General features: G+C 44.8%; 1 protein-coding gene across 15 annotated transcripts in view; it reads right to left on the bottom strand.

Moving 5' to 3' along the window:
• The window catches only part of LRRFIP1 (LRR binding FLII interacting protein 1), a 101,363-nt gene that overhangs the window by 67,752 nt on the left and 14,519 nt on the right, over positions 1 to 19,092 (bottom strand). Inside the window, exon 1 of one of the 15 annotated variants that reach the window (XM_038182449.2) lies at positions 11,152 to 11,469. The exons of 12 other annotated variants lie outside the window; for them this stretch is intronic. In XM_038182449.2, coding sequence (XP_038038377.2) covers positions 11,152 to 11,154 — 3 coding nt within the window. In that variant the 5' untranslated portion in view covers positions 11,155 to 11,469. Of the gene's footprint in view, positions 1 to 7,842; positions 7,868 to 11,151; positions 11,470 to 19,092 lie in introns of those variants that run through there. 2 more of the 15 variants (XM_038182467.2, XM_072041243.1) reach the window with 2 other exon arrangements.

Below are 19,092 nucleotides of genomic sequence, written 5' to 3'. Positions count from 1 at the left end.
GACGGAAAGATCACAGCCATTTCTGAGGTACGTTACAGTCATCCATAAAATGCAAACCAATTCCATTAACCTCGCCTCCAGCACAGGTCACACCCAATTGATTTATTTTTTTTCTTGTCTTCAGGGTGTGTTGTGCCAGAGCTGCTTTCTGCAGGGGCCTGCAAGCACGGCTTCAGGTTGGAATAAAGTAGTCAAAACCTTTCCAGGTAGATTTAAACACCAGAAAAGCCTGTGACATACAGCACAGTGGCTCCAGCTTGGACCACACCAGTATCAGTTCCTAAAATCAGCAGCCACACTGCAATAGTGCCTGTCACCTCCATATGCAACTCAGCTGGTTCTACTTACACCTACAAAAATTCTGCTGTGTGTTCCCTTTGTCATCTTCAAGTAGCATCTCTTGGCATGCCAGCATCGTCCCTCTACTGCATGTTTATTACTTGCACTGTCTGTTCCCACCATTGAGAAGACCAGTCTCATTTTACAGAGGAAAAAAAGCTGGAAAGCACTTTGTCAGAAGAAAAATTTGGTTACTCGAGGACTTTTTTCTCCCCTCCCACCCCCTCCTCCTCAAGTTTGTAATCTTGTTCTTCTCATGTTCAAGAATGTCTATAAAAATCTACAGAGTAACACCCTTCTGAAGACATGAAAGCAGAAAAAAAACGACTCGTGCATTTCACTTCATCATTTCTGTCTGCTGTGGGCACCCTGGCACCCTCGCAGCTCAGCTGGCAGAGTTAACAAAACCTCCTTGTAAACCGTAACCAAGGCAATGAACTCAAGTGTACACAACTAAATGCTTCTTAGGAAAACAATGTCCGGTTTTCATCACCAAAATGTACTGCCAGTATCAACAGCTTATTTTCGATTGAGGCTAGAAGGCGGCACAGCAAGGAGGAGGAAGGAAACCGCTGAAAGGCCTAAGTGCTTCTCGGCACGGCGAAGTCAGATGAGCTGAAGTCATGCTAGAGGGGAAGCATGACTAGAGGGGAGGCAGCCGTTGTCTAATATCAGCTCCAGGAACCCATTTAACCCCCAAACTCAAAAGAAATAGTCAAAAGTGTTTTGAGCCAGAATACATTCATGCCTCACTAGCATCACAAAGCATCAGGAGTTTGGAATATGGATGCAGGTAAAGTTGTGGGATCTTCCCATTTTAGAAGAGCCAGATTTAAGAATAGCTCCTAGCAGCTTCCTGACTGACTCAAACTTTTCCGTCCCTTTGCTTATTAATGGGAAAAATGCACAGAATTTTAAGGTATCTGATGAAAACAATGGGTTTTGGTTAGGAACATCTCAGGGAGCCTGAGCATACAAACACCTGTGTGAAAAGCATATGCAAAAAGATCCAAGCAGAGTATTTCACCTGTAAACCAAAAATGCCTCTCTGCTGGTGGAACCACAGTGTTGGGCTTTGTCAGCTCCCAGGCCTCAAACCTAAAGCTTTAAGAGCTGGAAGCTGCACTAACCATTTCACCACAGTGGGAAGTTGTGAGACCTGAAAGACCGAGAGGAATCCCAAAGAAGAGTGAGCAGAAGGGCAGAGGTGCTGCCCCTGATCCTGCCCCGTTGTAGGACCATCAGCTGTGGCAGCTAGGAGGTGGTAAAAGCCAGGTCTAACAATTCAGACTTGCAGTTAAATATAATGATGGTTTCAGCCCAAATATTTGACCTTCATCCTCACTATGGAGGATAACCAGCACGCCACCTCAAACATACAGCAATCCTGCCTTTTCCTTCCATGTAACCCTACAAGACCGAAGTTCGGTGGGAGATGAAGTGATGCTTCTTACAGAGAATTTTCCTTGCACGGGTGTCCCAAGCTTGACTTCTCATTTTGTTTTTAAAGTTTCTCCGAACCCCAGAGCTTTGTTTTTCTCTTTGGTAACTCCCAAGAGCCAGGAGCAGGGAGTACGAACAGGCAGACATTCCCCTCTGGCATGCCGATGGTGCTAGCACGAGTTATCTGTGTTTAAGGGGTCAGCATTCTTGGTCTCCTCGCTCAACATTTTGAGCCAGAGACTGGGAAGAGAAGGAAGGGAAGAGACCCACAGCTAATGAGGAATTTACATACAAACACTGTCAGCTTTGGAGAAACATTTGCTTATGCATTTGCCTGGAAACTCATCTTGGGGAGATAATTCAAGCATGTGACCAGGAGCTGGGCAGTCTCGTTGACACAGCCCCTTTTCCCCATACACGAGGGGAATGTTTACTTTGCAGAACGCTGTGGTGAACACTGCGTACGCTTCCACAACGTCAAAGACAATTAAGGAGTAGCATCCTACTTCATAAATTACATTTCCATGTAGTCACAAAGGGCTTGCTGCTAAAAATACAGCCTAAACAATAACTCCGCTCCATCAGAAGCTTGCATGGATTGCCAAAGTAAATCCTACGGTAAGGAATCGATCCTAAAACAGCTGTAAAGAAGGGGGATATCCTGCAACAATTGCCACAGATCCTTGTAGGGGCTGAGAGGCATCTATCCCTTTAGCAAATGTTTTGGCTTCTCAAACCCCAAGGTATGGGGGGGAACGCTGTGGCATTCACCAGTTAGTGGGGAGGCTGTAAGGTGTCTTTTCCTCTCCTACCTGCTCAAGTAATTCATGCATGCTACTCGTACAGACCTTGCAGATGAGTTCTTCAGCAGCTCGCTCCTGGTGCTGCCCCCGGCGCGATGCTGTGCCCCTTGCGTACCAAGCTGCAGCTTTGGCCACAAGCTGGGCTCTGCTTTAAGGCTCCAGGCTCGTGGTAGGAGGGACGGTGCTCGAGGCACCTCCTTCAATTTAAACAAACCCCCTCCACGTGGAAATGCTGGAGAATTTCAAGGCGGCTTTGGAGGCGACATTGAGGAGAAGCTTAGTTGACAACTAATCAGCTCTGTAGGGCCCTGTAAAAACATTCCTGTAAGCAGCAGAGCCTGCAGAATGGGAAGGTCGCTGGTCAGGAGCATAAAGCCATCCCGAGCTATCAGTTTGTATACAGAGGGCATACCACTTTCACAGCTGCTTAGCAATACGTGCCCTGCCCCATTTTCCTCTGCTGATAAAGCACGGCGGGGAGGAAAGCACAACTCCGGCGCAGGAGCTGGCTGGCAGCCCCACAGCTTCGAACCCCGAGCGCTTTTCTATAGGCTGCGTGCTTGGCAGAGCACCAAGGCAGTATCAGCTCACCACATGTAGGTCACATCTTCAATTAGTGCTTCCTCCCTAAACGGCTCTAGGCAGAAAGTGACTGCTCCCACCAGGGAAGAATTTGGATGCCACTCCACAGCTGTAATCTCAGGGAACAAACCCATGAGCTTCGTACACCCCGTGCGTTTCTGCTCTCATGTGCTTGAGCTCAATTCATGTAAAATAATTCGGAGGAGTCGACGCTGTCCTTGGAAACAGCTGGGTCATTCACTCAAGTAAACGGATCAGAATTGTTGAGTCTAGCAATGATGCCCAGAAGGAAAAACACAACAGAAACCAGCTAACTGACAGCAACACCAAGTCCTGGAGTCTCACCAGAAATGCATGAAAAGCTTCCCAGTGCCATCTCCTGAAATACTCATTCGCATGAAGCTGCATTCAGTGCTCTCCTCCACTTCCTTTCCCTAAATACTTTTTTTAATATATATATAAAAGAGAAACTTCTCTTTTCAAGCAAGCACACTGACCCTTTTCAGTTCTCCCTATTAGACCAGCAGCGTTTTGCAATGACTTAACCACATTTAAAATGTAGATAAAACTGAACCTCAAAGAAACAGAAGCAGAATGGTGAGTTCCAGAGTACTTTAAATAATGCATTTCTGCTTGATTTTAAAAGAGCATTTGTAATAAGCCACGCCAAGTTCACTGCAGACTTTAGAGGGCTTAAGAGCAATCTGGGCAGAAGAGGGTAGCTAAAGGAGATAAGAGCTTGTAAAACCCGTCCCACAGTAGGTCTGGAGTTAAGCGCTCCTCAAACAGACTTGACATCTTAACTTAAATACACATATCTGGCATTCCACATTTCTTTTTTGGGAGGGAAAAACTGCATGCCTACTATAATACAGGCAGCAGGGTTACTATCCGGGTAGTGCTAATGACTTGGTAGCATGCAAAACTTGGTAATTTTGGCTTAAACCATATATGAAGTGAGAGATGGGAAATAAGTTGCAATCTTAACGGCTCTGCGTTGTCTCTAGCTTAATACCTCACTGTGATGCTACGAATGGAGAGTTGAACTGCATTTTGGTGCTCCACTGCTGCTTCTTCCCCGTGAAAGTGAAGTTGCAAGCAGAGCGCATTTCTCACCACGGCTGGTCCGTTGGCACACAGAGGTGGCAGAAAGACTTTCAGCGAGGACGCAGGCATGCAAAAATGAGTCCAGCCGCTGGTAGACATCAGCAAAAATCAAACACATTTGTCTTGAGCACGCTCCTGGAGAAAGTAAGCACAATAACCAAGCTGGGAGGCTGCAATAAACAGCAGTATTTCAGGCGTTGCTTCACAGCATAAACACAGGTTGGAGAGGGCTCCAGGGCTGGGCGAGTGCCAACATCTTCTTGAACGTGGACATAAACAGTTTTTGTTCCTGACTGGTACAAATATTTAAAATAAGAACCAATATTCAGAGACTGCTACAAGCAAACGTTATCAGTGGTCACAAGAACGGGGTACCCACAGAACTCCAAATTTCACCTGGATACGAGTCAGCAAGTCTGGGCTCTGCACCTTTAGGAGGTTAAAATTGCCAGTACAAACCTCAGCAGCTGCTTAGAGCAGTGTCCATAAACTTCCAGTAGAGAAGAAAAAGACCCTGAAATTTTTAAAATAAAAGGTTCTGATATTGCTTTAGGAGGACTGAAAATACAGCAGACCAAGCAAAGCACATGGCGGGGTACACAAAGAACATTACACGGCTAAAATAGATGATGAGTATCAAATGAGAGAGCACAGGAGGGAGGGGAAATAAGATGCTAATGAAAAATAAGTCTGGAAGGGAAAAAAGGCTCAGTAAAAGTACAGGAGACAAGTGCCTGTGACACCCAAGCTTTAATAGCCATACTCCAGTTGCTGTATACAAACTGCTATTCCTTAGGATTAACTCTGGAATGAAAGAAATTTGTTGCTCCTCTTTCCTATTTATGAAGTGTCTGTTTTATATCTGTTTGAACAAAAAACAAAGCCAGCCACTGCTACAGCCAGTTACATAGTGTTACTCCTGCAGCAAAGGCAGAAACAGCTCAACACCAACAAAGAACAAATTTTAAGTCCAGTAAATCATTAGTAGAAGAAAATCCACACATATTAATTTTTTAAATAGCATCCTCCAATAGGTCATAGTGAACCTACAGATACCAATTTTATTTATTATTCCTCTCTCAACTGAATGCCACGGGTTAACCGTGCTGAGCCAGGTAGAGGCTTTTTCATTTGCAAAGACAACGTCACTCCATCTAACTGGGAAGCAGAGCTCACCTACAGAAGGCACAGCCCCAGGACAGCAATTGAATCTCTGGATTTCCTGCATGAGGAGCCCTCAGAGAGCCAGACCAAAAGAAGGCAGGGCTACAGCCGAGGCAGGAAAAGTGTTTTCAGAAAAGGTTTTTACTCATCGAATCGCATGGAGCTGGCCACACCAAGTACAAGACGCCCAGACCGACTGTATCAGTACTCCGAGGTGGTGCAAGACTGGAGTTAGATCATGTGAACTGCTGGTACTTGAGAATCACACTCGTGTGGGGCCCTCGCGTTGTGCAATAGGTCAGGACAATTTGTCTCACTACGTTTCAGTGGGATGTTTTTGGAGAGCTTCGTGCCAAGAGCAAGGCAGTGAAGCTGCACAGGTCTCTGCCATCAGTTCGGAGTGATTCAGAACTTCAATGTGCTTCAGCTCCTGGCGCAGAGAACAGAGATTACACATCCCTCTGAAGGAAAACCAACGCACGAGGGAGCAGTTTGAAACCTTCACACAACATTACCCAAGTTTTACGCCAGCAGAACAACTGAGAAACTCCAAGAAAAGATTAATCTTCTGCACAGTTAAGTCGTTTGTACTGAGTGGGCATACGGGAGAGCACACAGGAAGGAAACATCGCTCTTGTTTGGAATTTAGCTTTCAGAAGCAACTTGTGCAATATAGCAGCTCTTTGTGATTGCAGAGGGTTATTGCTCGAGCAATAGCCCATGAACTGCAATGCAGAAGTGCTGACAGCAGAAGAGGTATGAGAGAGAGTGTAATTCGGTCAGTATATCACACACTTGCCAAGTCCGAAAGACAAGTGTCATGATACAGACTTGTCTCTACTTTTATTAAAAAAACAAAACAAAACAAAAAGCAAATCATACTAAACACCAACAGCAGAGCAGTGCAAATTCTTGGAAAAAAAATAGGAACAAGTGCTTTTTTAATAAATAAACAGATTCAGTCCTCTTGAAATAAATGAACGTTCCAATTTCCCATTATGCAGTGAGGCAAGTCTTCAGGTCAGTATCTCATAGAGAAGGTCACAGGAGTCCTGGCGATGAATTACTCCCTACAGTAAGGCCAAGAATGAACTTCCAGCTTGTTCAAGCTGTCCTGAAACCCACAAGAGGGAGTAGCTATCAAACCAAGCAAATGTTCTGTTTCTACAGAGACAGTACTTCACTCACACAAAGCTGGATCCCCGGATTTCCAGCACATGTTTAGTTACCTGAAAATTCAGTCAGGATGAAGATTATTAGCACTTTTTAAGCTGACCTCAGAATGACAGAGAGGATAAGAGACCACAGTAGAAGGTATATGCCTCTGTATTCCTGCTCAGGACATGGTAATTCAGCCTTCCTTAAATTATTACCCCTAACAAAGGCATTTCAACCACTTATGCAAAGAATAATAATAAAAAAAGCTGAAGCAAACCAGCAAAGGTGGCAGAAGAAAAGGGATATTTAGTTTGTATTAAGCTTCTGTGCCCTCCCCCCCTCCCCAGAAATGCAAATCCTACCTCACTTCATTTTGCCAGTAATTTGTTTTTGGTATCCTCATTCTCAGCTTCAGTGCTTTCGAAGAGCTCTAACAAAACCTAGGCATTTTTTTTTCTTTAAATACCAGCCATCCAAAAGATATCGGCATCTGCACTCAGCACTTCACTACAGCAGGAAAAAAACCACACACAGCATATTAGGAGGTCCTGTACACGCTCATGGCTCCAACAGGGGCTCCCTGAGAGCTCAGACAGCCCCTCGGTGCTTCCCCGGCTTTTTAATCCAGCTGTCACGGGTGCAGAGTTGCTCAGAGCCACAGACGCACAAAACACACCTGGTTTACAGGTATGTCTGAGGGTACAAGCTTTGCCAGTGTATTGAAAAATATTAATGTCAAGTATTGTTAATGAGCACGAGGCAGCTTGCTACTAGAGCTGGAGTAGGCTTTTAGGTTATGCAACAAAAAAACTGTGAAGTTATACACGGTTATACAACTTCCATTTGTTTTCCTAGGTCTGACAGGAGGTCAGGATTTTTCATGGGCAGTAACATCTCAGAAAAGATTCACAGCAATTTATCAAAGGCCTTAATGATGTCACATCACCTTGCACAGCCAGTTAGTACAAGGGTTCAGTGTTTAAACCAAATAAAACATGGAGACACCACCTCCAGGAGCCCTCCACATCACCAGAAGCAGTGATAATGTAGCAGGTAGTAATCACCCGTGGCTCCTGAGCACCAATTAAGCTGGGAACTAACGGAGCTCCTGGAAACCACAGCTGCTGCCCGCGAGGAAAAACATCTCCTTGCGGTCACTGAGAATTCCCCATGACCTTTCCCAAAAAAAAACAAACACAGATAAATCAGTATGTCCCTGCTGAGCTCCCAATCAGGCTCTGCCCACCTGCTCCTCCCTGGCAGTCGCATGAGGATATTGCAGCCACGTCCTTTATGAAGCTCTCCTGTCTCCCACGAGGCAGCGTGAGGATGAAAATCCATGCTTGTCCAGCCAGTTTAAAACAAAATAAGAGATCAATCAGTTGAGACTTAAGGGAATGAATGGCAGACTTGTCCAGCAACTCACAGCAAACACTGGCAAAGGAAGCAGCGCTACCTGACCATCTTACGTGATTATTTGAGAGACCTAAGAATTGCTGCTAATCGTAATTGTGTAAAAAACATGAATAATTTTAAAGCAGTCTTTTGTGAGGGGAGCACTTTAAATACAGTATACAGAATGTGCAGACATTGCCTGCATCTACAGAGCACAACTTGCTGGGAATGGAAGCGGTAAATATAGCACACAGCTTGGACATACTCCATCTACAAGTAACTGAGAAAGCCTATTTTCACCTCGCAAAAGCATTTAGCACCACTTTACGTCTAGCCAATGCTGAGGAACAGGCTTGTGAGCTATTTATACTCCGAGATAAAGGTGCCAAAAAAGGTTTTAAAAAACCTTGTGGTCATCAAGCCTCAGTCTATCTAGGAGATGCAGCGTTCCAGCTACACAGCCCATCCTTTGCTAGGAGCTGTGTGATGGAGCAGAAGGAAGTGTAGCAGGGAAGTGATGCTCAGGTTCTCTGAAAAAACACTTAAACAAGTGAATACGGAAGCTGGACGTGCTGTGTATTTGGCCAACATGTGAACGCATTCAGCTTATCCATTAGGTAACAGCAGGTTTAGGATTTCTGCTAAATAAAACATGTGGAGCTGCACAATTTTACACCATCACGCAATTAATGAATTGTCAGCTCACAGCTGGTTAGCAGCACCACACAAAAAAAAATCCCATCGCTGCTCCACTCTCACAAAGAAAGGGCTGCAGAATTATATGGTTATTAGCTCAGTAGGGCTTTTGTGATTCTGACAACGTCAAGGTTATCTGAAAACAGCCTCGAACGTTCAGAGGACTCGTTCCAGTTGTGCTAACAGCTCTCCAACAAATGCCACAGTCAGCAGTGTCAGCTTCACTGCAAGCCTGTGGTACCAAGACGGGGAAAGCCATCCGGGTGTAACTGGTTGTGCACATCCCATAGTGTCTGCAGCAAGCCTGGGAAAAGCAAGGCAAGCTGTCTTCAGATGGCTGAGTTCTAGTACACGGCAAGATTTATGACAGAGCTAAGGACAATGAGCAGTCCAGGTTTTGACAGATATGCCACTATAACCATGCTGCTGCAAGCAAAACGCTCAGAGGTGCTCATGGGGCTGAAAGAGCTCTCAGACCACCACGGGGTGACACTGCACCTGCAGAGACACTACAGCTACTGGCCTGGCAGCTACTGGGACAGGAGGAAACATGAGGCACCAGAACGTCAATCCCGAAGGCATACTTGATAACCAGAAGTCAGAATGTCAAGTAATATTTTTAAGCCTGTCAAATACCCCATGCCCCAAATAAACCCCATGCCCCATTCCCAAGCCAGCAGCTTCTTCCCAGGGCAGCTGGCAGGCACCCAGCTTATCATGGACACGGCTGCTTTGCAGCTGCATCGTGTCCAAGCTTTACCTGGGAGATGCCACTTCTAAATGCCCTTACAGAGAGCCCACTGTAAAGGATGCAACACCTACACTACGAGCATGCAGTGCTGATGCTTCCGAGTCTACCTCTCCAGTTGCCACTCGGAAGCAGAAATTATTTCTCATGGCTTGGCCTCCCCTTACAGAAGATTTTCCCAGTAAAAACACGAGCAAGCCAACTAATTTTAAGAGACTGTCCCAGATTTCCCCTAAGTTTCCTTGCCAGGCTCAGGTTTAACACGTGTGGAGATAAAACACCCCGTTCAAGCGTAATGCGATATCATTACAGCCCTGTTGCAGTATTTACTCTCTGCAAAGATATCCATTTCTGCTCTCTTACTTATACAAAATCTTGTTAACTGTTCACGTTTTGGTGGCACACAGAGACCAACTGAGATCACAACTCACCTGCATTAAGCCAAGAGGATCAAATCTTTCGTTAAATGAGCGTATGAATCCATACCTCAAATGAGTAACCCTGCCAGTGCTGCCCTGTACTGCTGAACAGTTCTTAACTCCTTCCCAGCACTGACACTAAAAGGAAAACACATTGGTGAGCACCCCCTACCAGCTTCAGCTGGAACAGCCACACTTCCCCATGCAACAAGTCCTCAGCACAGCTTCCTGGCCACTCGTTTGGCACAATTGATTACTAAGGAGCTCTGAAAACCTTGACTAGAGGTTTATCCTCTGCAGCACGCTGTAATTGTTACAGACAGTGCAGATTAAGTAGGACACTGGTACCGTACTGGATCAACAGTGCCCAAATCATCCGGCTCATATCAGCACCCCCATTAAAATCATTTTAGTCGATCCGGATGTTTGCACTGCAGCACGTTTTTCATGCCGTTCGGGTGTTGTTCTGCTAATAGTTTATCAATAGCAAAGCAGGTGACAGCCATAGCATGCTGCTACCAGAATCCATCCCTCCTCTCACGGGGATTCACACGGTGCAGCTCCCAGCAAAGGAAGCGAGCCTTCTGCTGCAGTCGCAGTGAGACAACATACTCCCATCTCCTCCCAAAACAACGAGCACACAGCTTACACCCTAGCTGTCTCTTCTACGAGGACATTAAAGGACACACAAACCATTTAGCACCTTTCCCTCCTTAGGTAGGTTCTGTTAGCCCTGTAAATTTTAAGTATACTGCTGAGAGCATTGATCATCTGCCCCACATACGATGCCATCTATTTGACCTTTTCAATCCTGCTATGATATCGCATCTGACCCAACAGCCATCCCTCAGCACCACCAAGCCAGCTGAAGGGTTTGCTTTCCCTTAATGATGTGCAGCATTGAACTTCTGCCATGCACTTACATCAATTCCGCTGGAGTGGAAAGAACTCTAAATAGGCTGATTATCATCAGCCCCATAAAAACCTCTGTCCCGAGGATCAATGAGGTGCACAGCTCAGCCCACGGAGGCAGCTGCAGAAGCTGGGGTGGCGAAGGCTGTGACTTTTACAAGAGGAATTCACACGTTTCTCTCCTGCTGAACCAGTGCCTGCTGCGCCATGCCCCGTTCACAGCTCGTGGGCAGGCACCTCTTGATCCGATCTCCTTAGGGCATTAGCACACGCTGCCAGCAAGGCAGCTGCCACTCGCCCCGCTGCGTCCCGAGGGACGAGGAAAGCTCCATTCTTAACGAGGTGGATACGAGCGACAAGGGCCAGATGGCAGAGGCGTACTCACCATGTGCTTCTCTTTCAGCAGGAGACACGCTGCTCCACAGATCTGTTGCGCTAAAAAAGCGAAATCAATCTGACTTGGAGTGCTTACTGAGTCCAGGGGATACTCCTGGACAACAGGCTGCCGCCCGCTTCTCCTTCGCTCAGCTCTCAAACCCAGCAGCAGAGGAAGAACAGAAGGCTGCACATCGCTCCTGCCTCATCCACGAGCTATCCTGTAGGTTGGTAAGGAAACGATTGCTGTTCGTTCCCCTGCGGTATCTCAGAGAGAGAAAAAAAAATTGGCCATCTTTTCATCACGTTCCTGCTGTGAAGTTTCCCCATGACAACCCAGCTGATTTGTGCAATGGTATTTCTGTATCTAACAAAAGGAACAAAAGATTGGGAACAAAAGAAAAATTGAGTAAGAGAGGGGAAAAAAAAATCTACTGCTGGAAATATGACTGAATTGTTAGAAACAGAGTCCAACTTTTTATAAAGAGTACAGGCTGCACACCCAGCACGTTCTTTGACTTGCACTAAATATAAGTACCTGGCAGACGGGGAAGAAATGAGAATAAGTACAGTTTATTGCGAGATTGAAGACCTGATCTCGTTATGAGACTAATGAGGAGAAAACAAATTTAAGTGCTGACCTATAGTTCTAAAATTAGTTTGTTAAATGCATTTACTACGAGCAAATGCCATTCAGATGACATGAAACTCAAAATAAGGCTCTAGAAAGCCGTGCATGTTTCCCATAACACACACCACCCTCCAAAACTAGAGTTCTTCATGTCTAGAAGGTTTTGATGCTCTTCAGTTACATGCTGCTGGGGGCTGTACGGGCTCTTTTAGGTGCTGTTTATGCTACGACAACCTAAGTCCCCAACTTTGTAATGCCTTGGTGATACAAAGCGCAAGCACCGTGGCTCAGCTGAATCCAGCAGGACTGCCCACAGCCTTGAAACTAAAACCACATGTTCAACTGTCAGGAGAGGCAGAGGTCTGGTAAGTATAGCTTGAATATTATATCCCTGCTCCTCAAGAAGCACCAGAATTAACAGTATGCAACTGTGCTTTCTCTAGTGCACAAGCTGGGTATAAAAATAGTCTTTCCTCCTTCAATCAGCCTTTCATTCTTCACGGTGACATTTAAACCTTTTATGCTACAGGGGTGTTTCATCCTGAATTTGGTGCAGTTCTTGCTCATTGCATCCCTCACGTGTTCACCAAAACCCTAAAAGAGCATCACATCAGGCTCACACCACTTGTACCTCTCAGACACCCTCAGTCCCAGCTCTCCAGGCAATGGTCCATCCACACATTACTGGGCTTTCTAAGAAACTGTCTCAAAGATAAGACAAAATACAGTTAAATACAAGAGGCTTAAGAATCCTTTATTTATGTTTAAAATGTGCAGACTGATTCTCTTCTCATTACCACTGCCACCAATGAGTGCTCAGACCAGAAGCGATGAAAGTCACTTTTAATACCTATACCTTTTAATACCTACACCTAGATTTTCGATCTCACATATACAAATCTTCAAGAGTCATTTATCTAAAACATTCAGAGAACAAGGGATCTCTGCAACAGTCTCACCATTAAACCCTCAGTTACTGAAAGGAAGGAGTGGAGTGTTTGGCAAGCCCTGATGAGCTGAATCCACGCTGGAGAGGGGGGCACAGCCTGAGCTTCCCCTCTAAGGTCTCCAAGCTGAGCCATAACTGCACGAAGCAAGCAGGAACGTAGACAACTGCAGAGATGGCACAGCAAAGCAGAGGTGGTTTGGGGAGACTTAGTAAAGAAGAGATTTTTAAGGATCTGACCCTTTTGATTTCCAATTCCCCATGAGTCAACACTCTCTAAAATGTTCATGCTGCTCCACAGAACCTATGGACAAAGCGGTCTGAAGGAAGTGGTTATTTAGCTCGATCAACACAGAGATATTTATAGAATACTATATTTTAAGAAGGGCAGTGTCTTGATTTTTCCAAGCTTAACCTTAAACCGACGTCAAAAACAGTCTACATTAAAATTTGTTTTTAAAAATTACGTTTAAATAAAATGCCCACTATACCAGGAGTTAAGCAGAGTCTAATAAAGTTTTGGTTAATTATTTTTCCAAGTTTGTAACTGACACTCAGTTTGCTCACATACTTGAATATTTAATATTCCAAACAGAAGTGGCTCACAAAAGCAACTAACATGCTAAAGTAATAAGTCTTTCTCTCACGCTGCTTAAGCACAAGATAAGATCTGTGACTCTGGGAGCAGCAGCAGCAGCTCAGCCCTACAAAGGAAAATCTATACAGCCTAAATTCTTCATGAGCGCTTGATTTCATCTGAAAGAGTGGTTTTATTCTCAACTTCAGGGCTGGAAGCCACAAGAGCATTTATGCTGTAAAAAGCTGCTCAGAAGCACAGCAATGCACTCTTGCTTCCACTAGAAAAACCAGCACCTGCCTGAATTTCACTTTCTTTGCACAGAAATAAGGCTCTTGCGTACTAGGGAGCACAGCTCAACTGAACATGAGGGTCTGAAAGCATTTTTCAGCTCATCTCCCCGACTCCTTCTGCAGATGGACTCTCCAAGGCCACAGACCTCACCAGCCTCAGCAGTTTAGCTGGTTCTGGATGTGTGCAGACCTGGGAAGCTACAGAACATACTGTTACCTCCAGCAGTTAGCCTGTAGCTCTCAGTGCTTCCTCCTCTGGTCTGCATCACTCTGCTTACCCTTTCAGGGACGACTGCAACACCCTCTCCTTATCTATCCTGCCCCTAGATGGCAGTGGAAGGGAAGCATGCAGTAATCTATTTCAGAAATAAACCAATTAGTTTATCTCGATGACTTATTTGTTAACTTAGGAAGTGATGGATGGACCCCATCTTGAAATCCAACAGTTGCTAATGGTAAAATAACAACCAGAAGTGTAAACTGTAAGGAACAAGTTGAAGTTAGTTTAATTGATGATATAAGGAACTAGGAAGACACTGTAATTTATCAGTCCCCAAAAAACTGAGTGACTGTTTTGTGTGTTTTCCATTCCCTCATGCAACCAAGACTGAAATACAGGCAAAATGACTGCAGGAGCAATGACACACAAGTGTTTCCATAGTGCAGACAAAGAAATCTCAAACTGAGTTGAGCATATCAACCATAGTTTTTTTTTTTTGTTTCTTTGTTTGTTTTGTGGTTAAAAAAAATCTACAAATAAACATGTTATATTTTAATGAATAAAAAATTAAATAACCCACACTTAACCCTACATTAAACTGAATAAATGCCTAAGTGACAGCGCCAAGACAGCTTTATGGTCTAGAATTTTAGCATCATCTCCTTGATAAGGTCATCCAGAGGAAGCTGTAAAAACACTCTCCCTCCCTCACTTACACGGGGTTTGTGGTGAGTAGGTAGGTGGTGATTACCTTTCCACTCTGAAGAAGAGCACTAACCAACAGCAAGCTCACAAGCCTGCCCCTTAGACCGAGATTACTCAGGTGCGAGCAAAAGGCCACGACCGTGAGACCTGTACCAAGCCACAAAGAAAAGGAGCATCAACTCCTCCCACCAAGAAATCCCCAGCAGCTTCAGGAATCTACCCCAAGGCTGACAGCCAGGTTTCTTCTCTGCATCTGCTCAGTCCTAAGCACTGCTGCAAGCATCCAACTGCAACAGCATCTGCCTTGGTACCGATACAGATCTGGCAGCTGAAGATCCCACTAACAACTGTCTAAGGCTTTCATTCCCTTCCACAATACTATTTCAATTTATTACAGGTGCTTAGGAAACTCATTTCTGCATTCAGACAGCTGGATTCGAGTACCCTCTATGTCAAATCTGCAGTCTAAGGAGAAGCGAGTGGAATACAAGTAGCAAAGACTGATGTGGAGTTACCTAATTCAGCATTCACTTTGGGCTGAAAAGTGTCAGCTGTTGGAAGTGCAAGCTGTCAGAAAAGATTTCCTCTGAAATCCTGCTTGGTAATGGTCATCTCAGTACGTGTGCCAGCACTGCCTCTCTCATTTCCAGAAATCTGCCGAAAATCTGGATGTTCACGTTCGCAGAATCATTACTAATTTAAGCGGTTCCAACTGAGCAGCTAAAATTGAGTAATTCTTCTAAATTCCAATGCGGTAGTAAGAGGAAAATTATTTTTCCATGTGCTCAGATATTTACACAGCCTTACTTTTGGTATGGTAAGCTCTTTAGCTCTTTAAGGATTTATGTTCAAGCTATAGCAGAGGAAAAGGAAAATCTGCTGCACTGTACATTCCTGGTAAACCAACTGTGGCTGCGAATGCCACACTTCATATACTTAAACTCACTAAGAAGCAATTTTATAAATAAAATAAGCTGCAGCTAAAAAACAAAAACAAAAAAAAAACAGTTAATAAGACTGAACTAATGGTAACTCTAATCTCCAAGTGAATATTTTTTCTATTTTCTGTTCTGATTCAGAAAAGTACTTTGGCTTTGTTGGAGGTAGCGTCAGGATGAACCCGTGCTGTGTTCCCTTGGTCATGTTTTGTCCTGTCCTTTAGGGGCTCACCATCACGGTTCTGCACCAATGCACTGTCTGAGTATCTGCTTTTCCAGAGGAACATCCCAATACCAGATGATAAACCACTATCATTATGGGTTTTGGAGAGGAAAAAAAAAGAAAAAGAATTAACTATAACATAACTTTCACAGATTATGAGCTGTTTCTTTCAGAAAATAGCTTCTCTGCAAGCAATCAGTGCCTCTCCCTCCCCCTCAGCCTGCCACCTCTTGGCCTTTCAGGCAAAATTTCAGTGTTTTGCCAACTGATTGTGCCCTAAACAATGAGCAGGTATCCACCTCATTTTAGTATTCAACCTTCCTCTGCAGCCCAGCAGACTGAGCAAACCACAGCACCTCGAGTGCACTGTGGACACCATGAGATCACCAATCTGCTTTCCATTATGGACTGCCCCACATCCAGATGGAGCTCATTAAAAGCAGCAGTGTGGCAAAAGGCAAGCCATTCACATGAGAGCAGAGGGCTGCAGCTGTTGACCAACTCAGCCATCCCCAAATAACTCCCGTAACTCCAGCACGTAACACAAGCCTGCCTTATTTGTCCACCTCGGACTGCAGGAAACTCTCACCCTTCCTTTCCAAGAGGGAAAGGGTAAATCGAGTAGATCAGATTCAAGATGACGTAAGTAACTTGTCCTTGGTGACTTCAAAAATCCAAGCAGGGAGCAGGGTTGCTCAGTCCTGCCGCGACAAGTCTCAAGCAGAGTCTCTTTGCTCGTCCGGAGCCACAGAAGACCGTAACACATGTAACACATTCACTGCGAGGAGGGGAAAAAAAGCAAAGTGAAAGTTCAGTTTAATTTTAGAAACTGATTTCCACTTCCCTCCGTGAATCACGGGAAGCCTTGCCAAAGACGTGGGATCTGAAAGGCCCTTCCTTTTGTCAAGCACAAAGTCTTTGCTTTCATGAGAGGTAAAGCTGCTTCAACTCACTGCTATAAGATGTTTGGCGTTGAAAAGCCAAAAGCCATCACAAAAGGCAGCTTTGTATTCAGGACTGGACAGACTATACAGCTGCATTTACACAAATTAGGAGAGTTTTTCTGAGTAATGTTTTTACACTCCAGAAATGCAACATGTATATGAGTAAATACAGCCAGCTTATTAACTATTATCAAATTATCCTATACAATTATTAATTTTAATGCACTCCCTATGCAAACATTGTTATTTCTTCCAACTAGAATCATCAATAAAACCTTTCCCTGAAAGCTGCCACTTTCTCTGTGAGGTTTTGTTTTTAATTACAGTTCTGCTAGAGCCTATTGCTCCTCACCAACATAACTTGATCTTTACTTCTCCACCATGCAATTTGCTTTAATTATATGGCAAATAGCGATAAGGCCATTAACATTAATTATGAGAGCCAGAGAGGTCTTTACATCAATTACCAGTAGAAACCAAAGCTCTGAGCAGTTTTTTCTTTTAGAATAAAAAAGAATTGACTTGATAACCTATCCTACCAAATTGCTCAGGACACTGGAGCCACTTCCTTGTGTACAGCCTCGTTGGGTGACAGCTGATTGCACGTGTCTGGGCTCTGCAGGGCCAGGAAACTGCTGCAAGGACCACAGACTGGGAGGACAGAGGCTGGATCACGTCCAGGTTTTAGGCTCGGTTATTTCTAAGTCCTCCAGATTTCACAAAATTATCTCAGAGCCCAACCTTGAGAAATCAGTTTTGTTCCACCACACGATAATGTCAGCAGCGTAGCTTCCAGATGTCTCCAACGGACCCGGAATAAGCCCTGAGCAACATCTGAAGCGATGAGCACGGGTCCCTCCTCTCTTAGGTGTGTTTTTTTCAGCCCTCAGCTGTCATTTTCAAGCTCTCTTTTTGACGACACTCCAGCTTCAGATGGCTGGTGATTGCGACAGGACCTTATAAAAGAAATTAGCTAAGCTTTCAGCCTTCCCACATGGGGAAAAACAACAACAAAACATGACTACGTCCATGGAGCAAAGCTCCAGTTTAGTGTTTCACTGTTACTCAGTCTTTTACCAGAAGTAAACATGCACAGATTTCCTTCCAACTAGGGCTCGTTCAGAGACGTACACCATTTGTTGTCAGCGACTGAGCTATGACCTTGCCCCTTTCCTTGCACACCCTTCCCACACCCAGCTTTGTCACCTCGAGAACAGGAGGCACGGATCAAGCTGATAGATTTGCTTCTGCACTTTACCAGGATGTTTTTACAGCTCTTCTTTTTCAAAGAGCTTTGAGACTACTGCTGAACAATCACTGCCTACACCCTCTACAACTAAATCAAGAGAAGAGCCAGGGTGCCAAAAGTCTTGGATGCAAGGATGTGCCTCTGGTCCAAACACAGCGATAAAAGGTGCGCTACATACAGAAGCGGCCAGAACTACTGGGAGTTATCTTGGCCTGCCCTGTCCACTCTTACAGCTCATTCATCAACTCATCAGTTCTACTGATTCTCTTCTCTGAAGTAAGTATTTTAAATCATACAGTTGGAACTCGCCAAACCTTCGGGGACAGGACACGACAACTTCCTAATCGTGTACTAGAATTAAAAAAATATTAAGAGGAGCAAGAAGCCTGCTAAGCACAAAGGCTCATTTTCTGTAGATTTTTATTAGTATATCAGTGTTGCTTCTAAATGCCCTCTGGAAGCATCATAATACAACAGCCACCGCACCAAGGAGCTTATATTTGCAGTAAGTAGGGCCAGTAGTGTTTGCTGTGGTTTACAGAGAGCTATTCCACCCAGTGCAATGGCTCTGTAATCGATCTTGGGTGCCAAAAGACCAGCACTAGATCAAAGCCATCATAACGAGGAGACAGGAGGGGCTGGATGCATCAAGGTCAACCTTCCAGTCGATTCATCTCTGTTACGATGTCTCATGTGTGGCTTCTCACCTTATCAAGTGCAGGTAGGAAAGGCAGCTCAGCCTTTCTCATCGTGCTTCACCAAAGCCCAAAACACCCAAACCATGAGCCAGCAGCTCTGCACGCCTGGAAGGCTTTCCTCCTTCCCTTCTACATGAACACAACTTATTTTTCCTTTTCTCCCCGAATAAGCATCTCAGTTGTAAAACGTGGCATTTGGACTGCCCCAGCAGCACAGATTTTCCCATGGTACTCTGCCAGGCTCACTTTGCTCTTGGTTTGAGTCACTGTTCGAGCGGGTAGCTCACTCTCCATTTCCATTCCATCCTTACCCTTTCTCCTGGAATTTCCAACAGTGCTGTGCTAGAAAAAGTGAGACATCTGCCCACAACAGGCCCTCGTAGTTCTCTGCACTTCTTGAAGCTGTAACAAAAGAAGACTACAACTTTTTGGTTTGATGAGCTTGGAATATTCCCTAACGCAGACAGCTGACACAGGCGCGAAACCGAGACAGCAGTTGCACAGCACATTGATTATCTTCTAAAAGC

Source organism: Anas platyrhynchos, chromosome 7 (genome assembly GCF_047663525.1).
Source record: "Anas platyrhynchos isolate ZD024472 breed Pekin duck chromosome 7, IASCAAS_PekinDuck_T2T, whole genome shotgun sequence".
Taxonomy (NCBI): domain Eukaryota; kingdom Metazoa; phylum Chordata; class Aves; order Anseriformes; family Anatidae; genus Anas; species Anas platyrhynchos.
The sequence above is the reverse complement of the archived record's forward strand: the minus strand, read 5'-3'. Positions and strand labels throughout refer to the sequence as shown.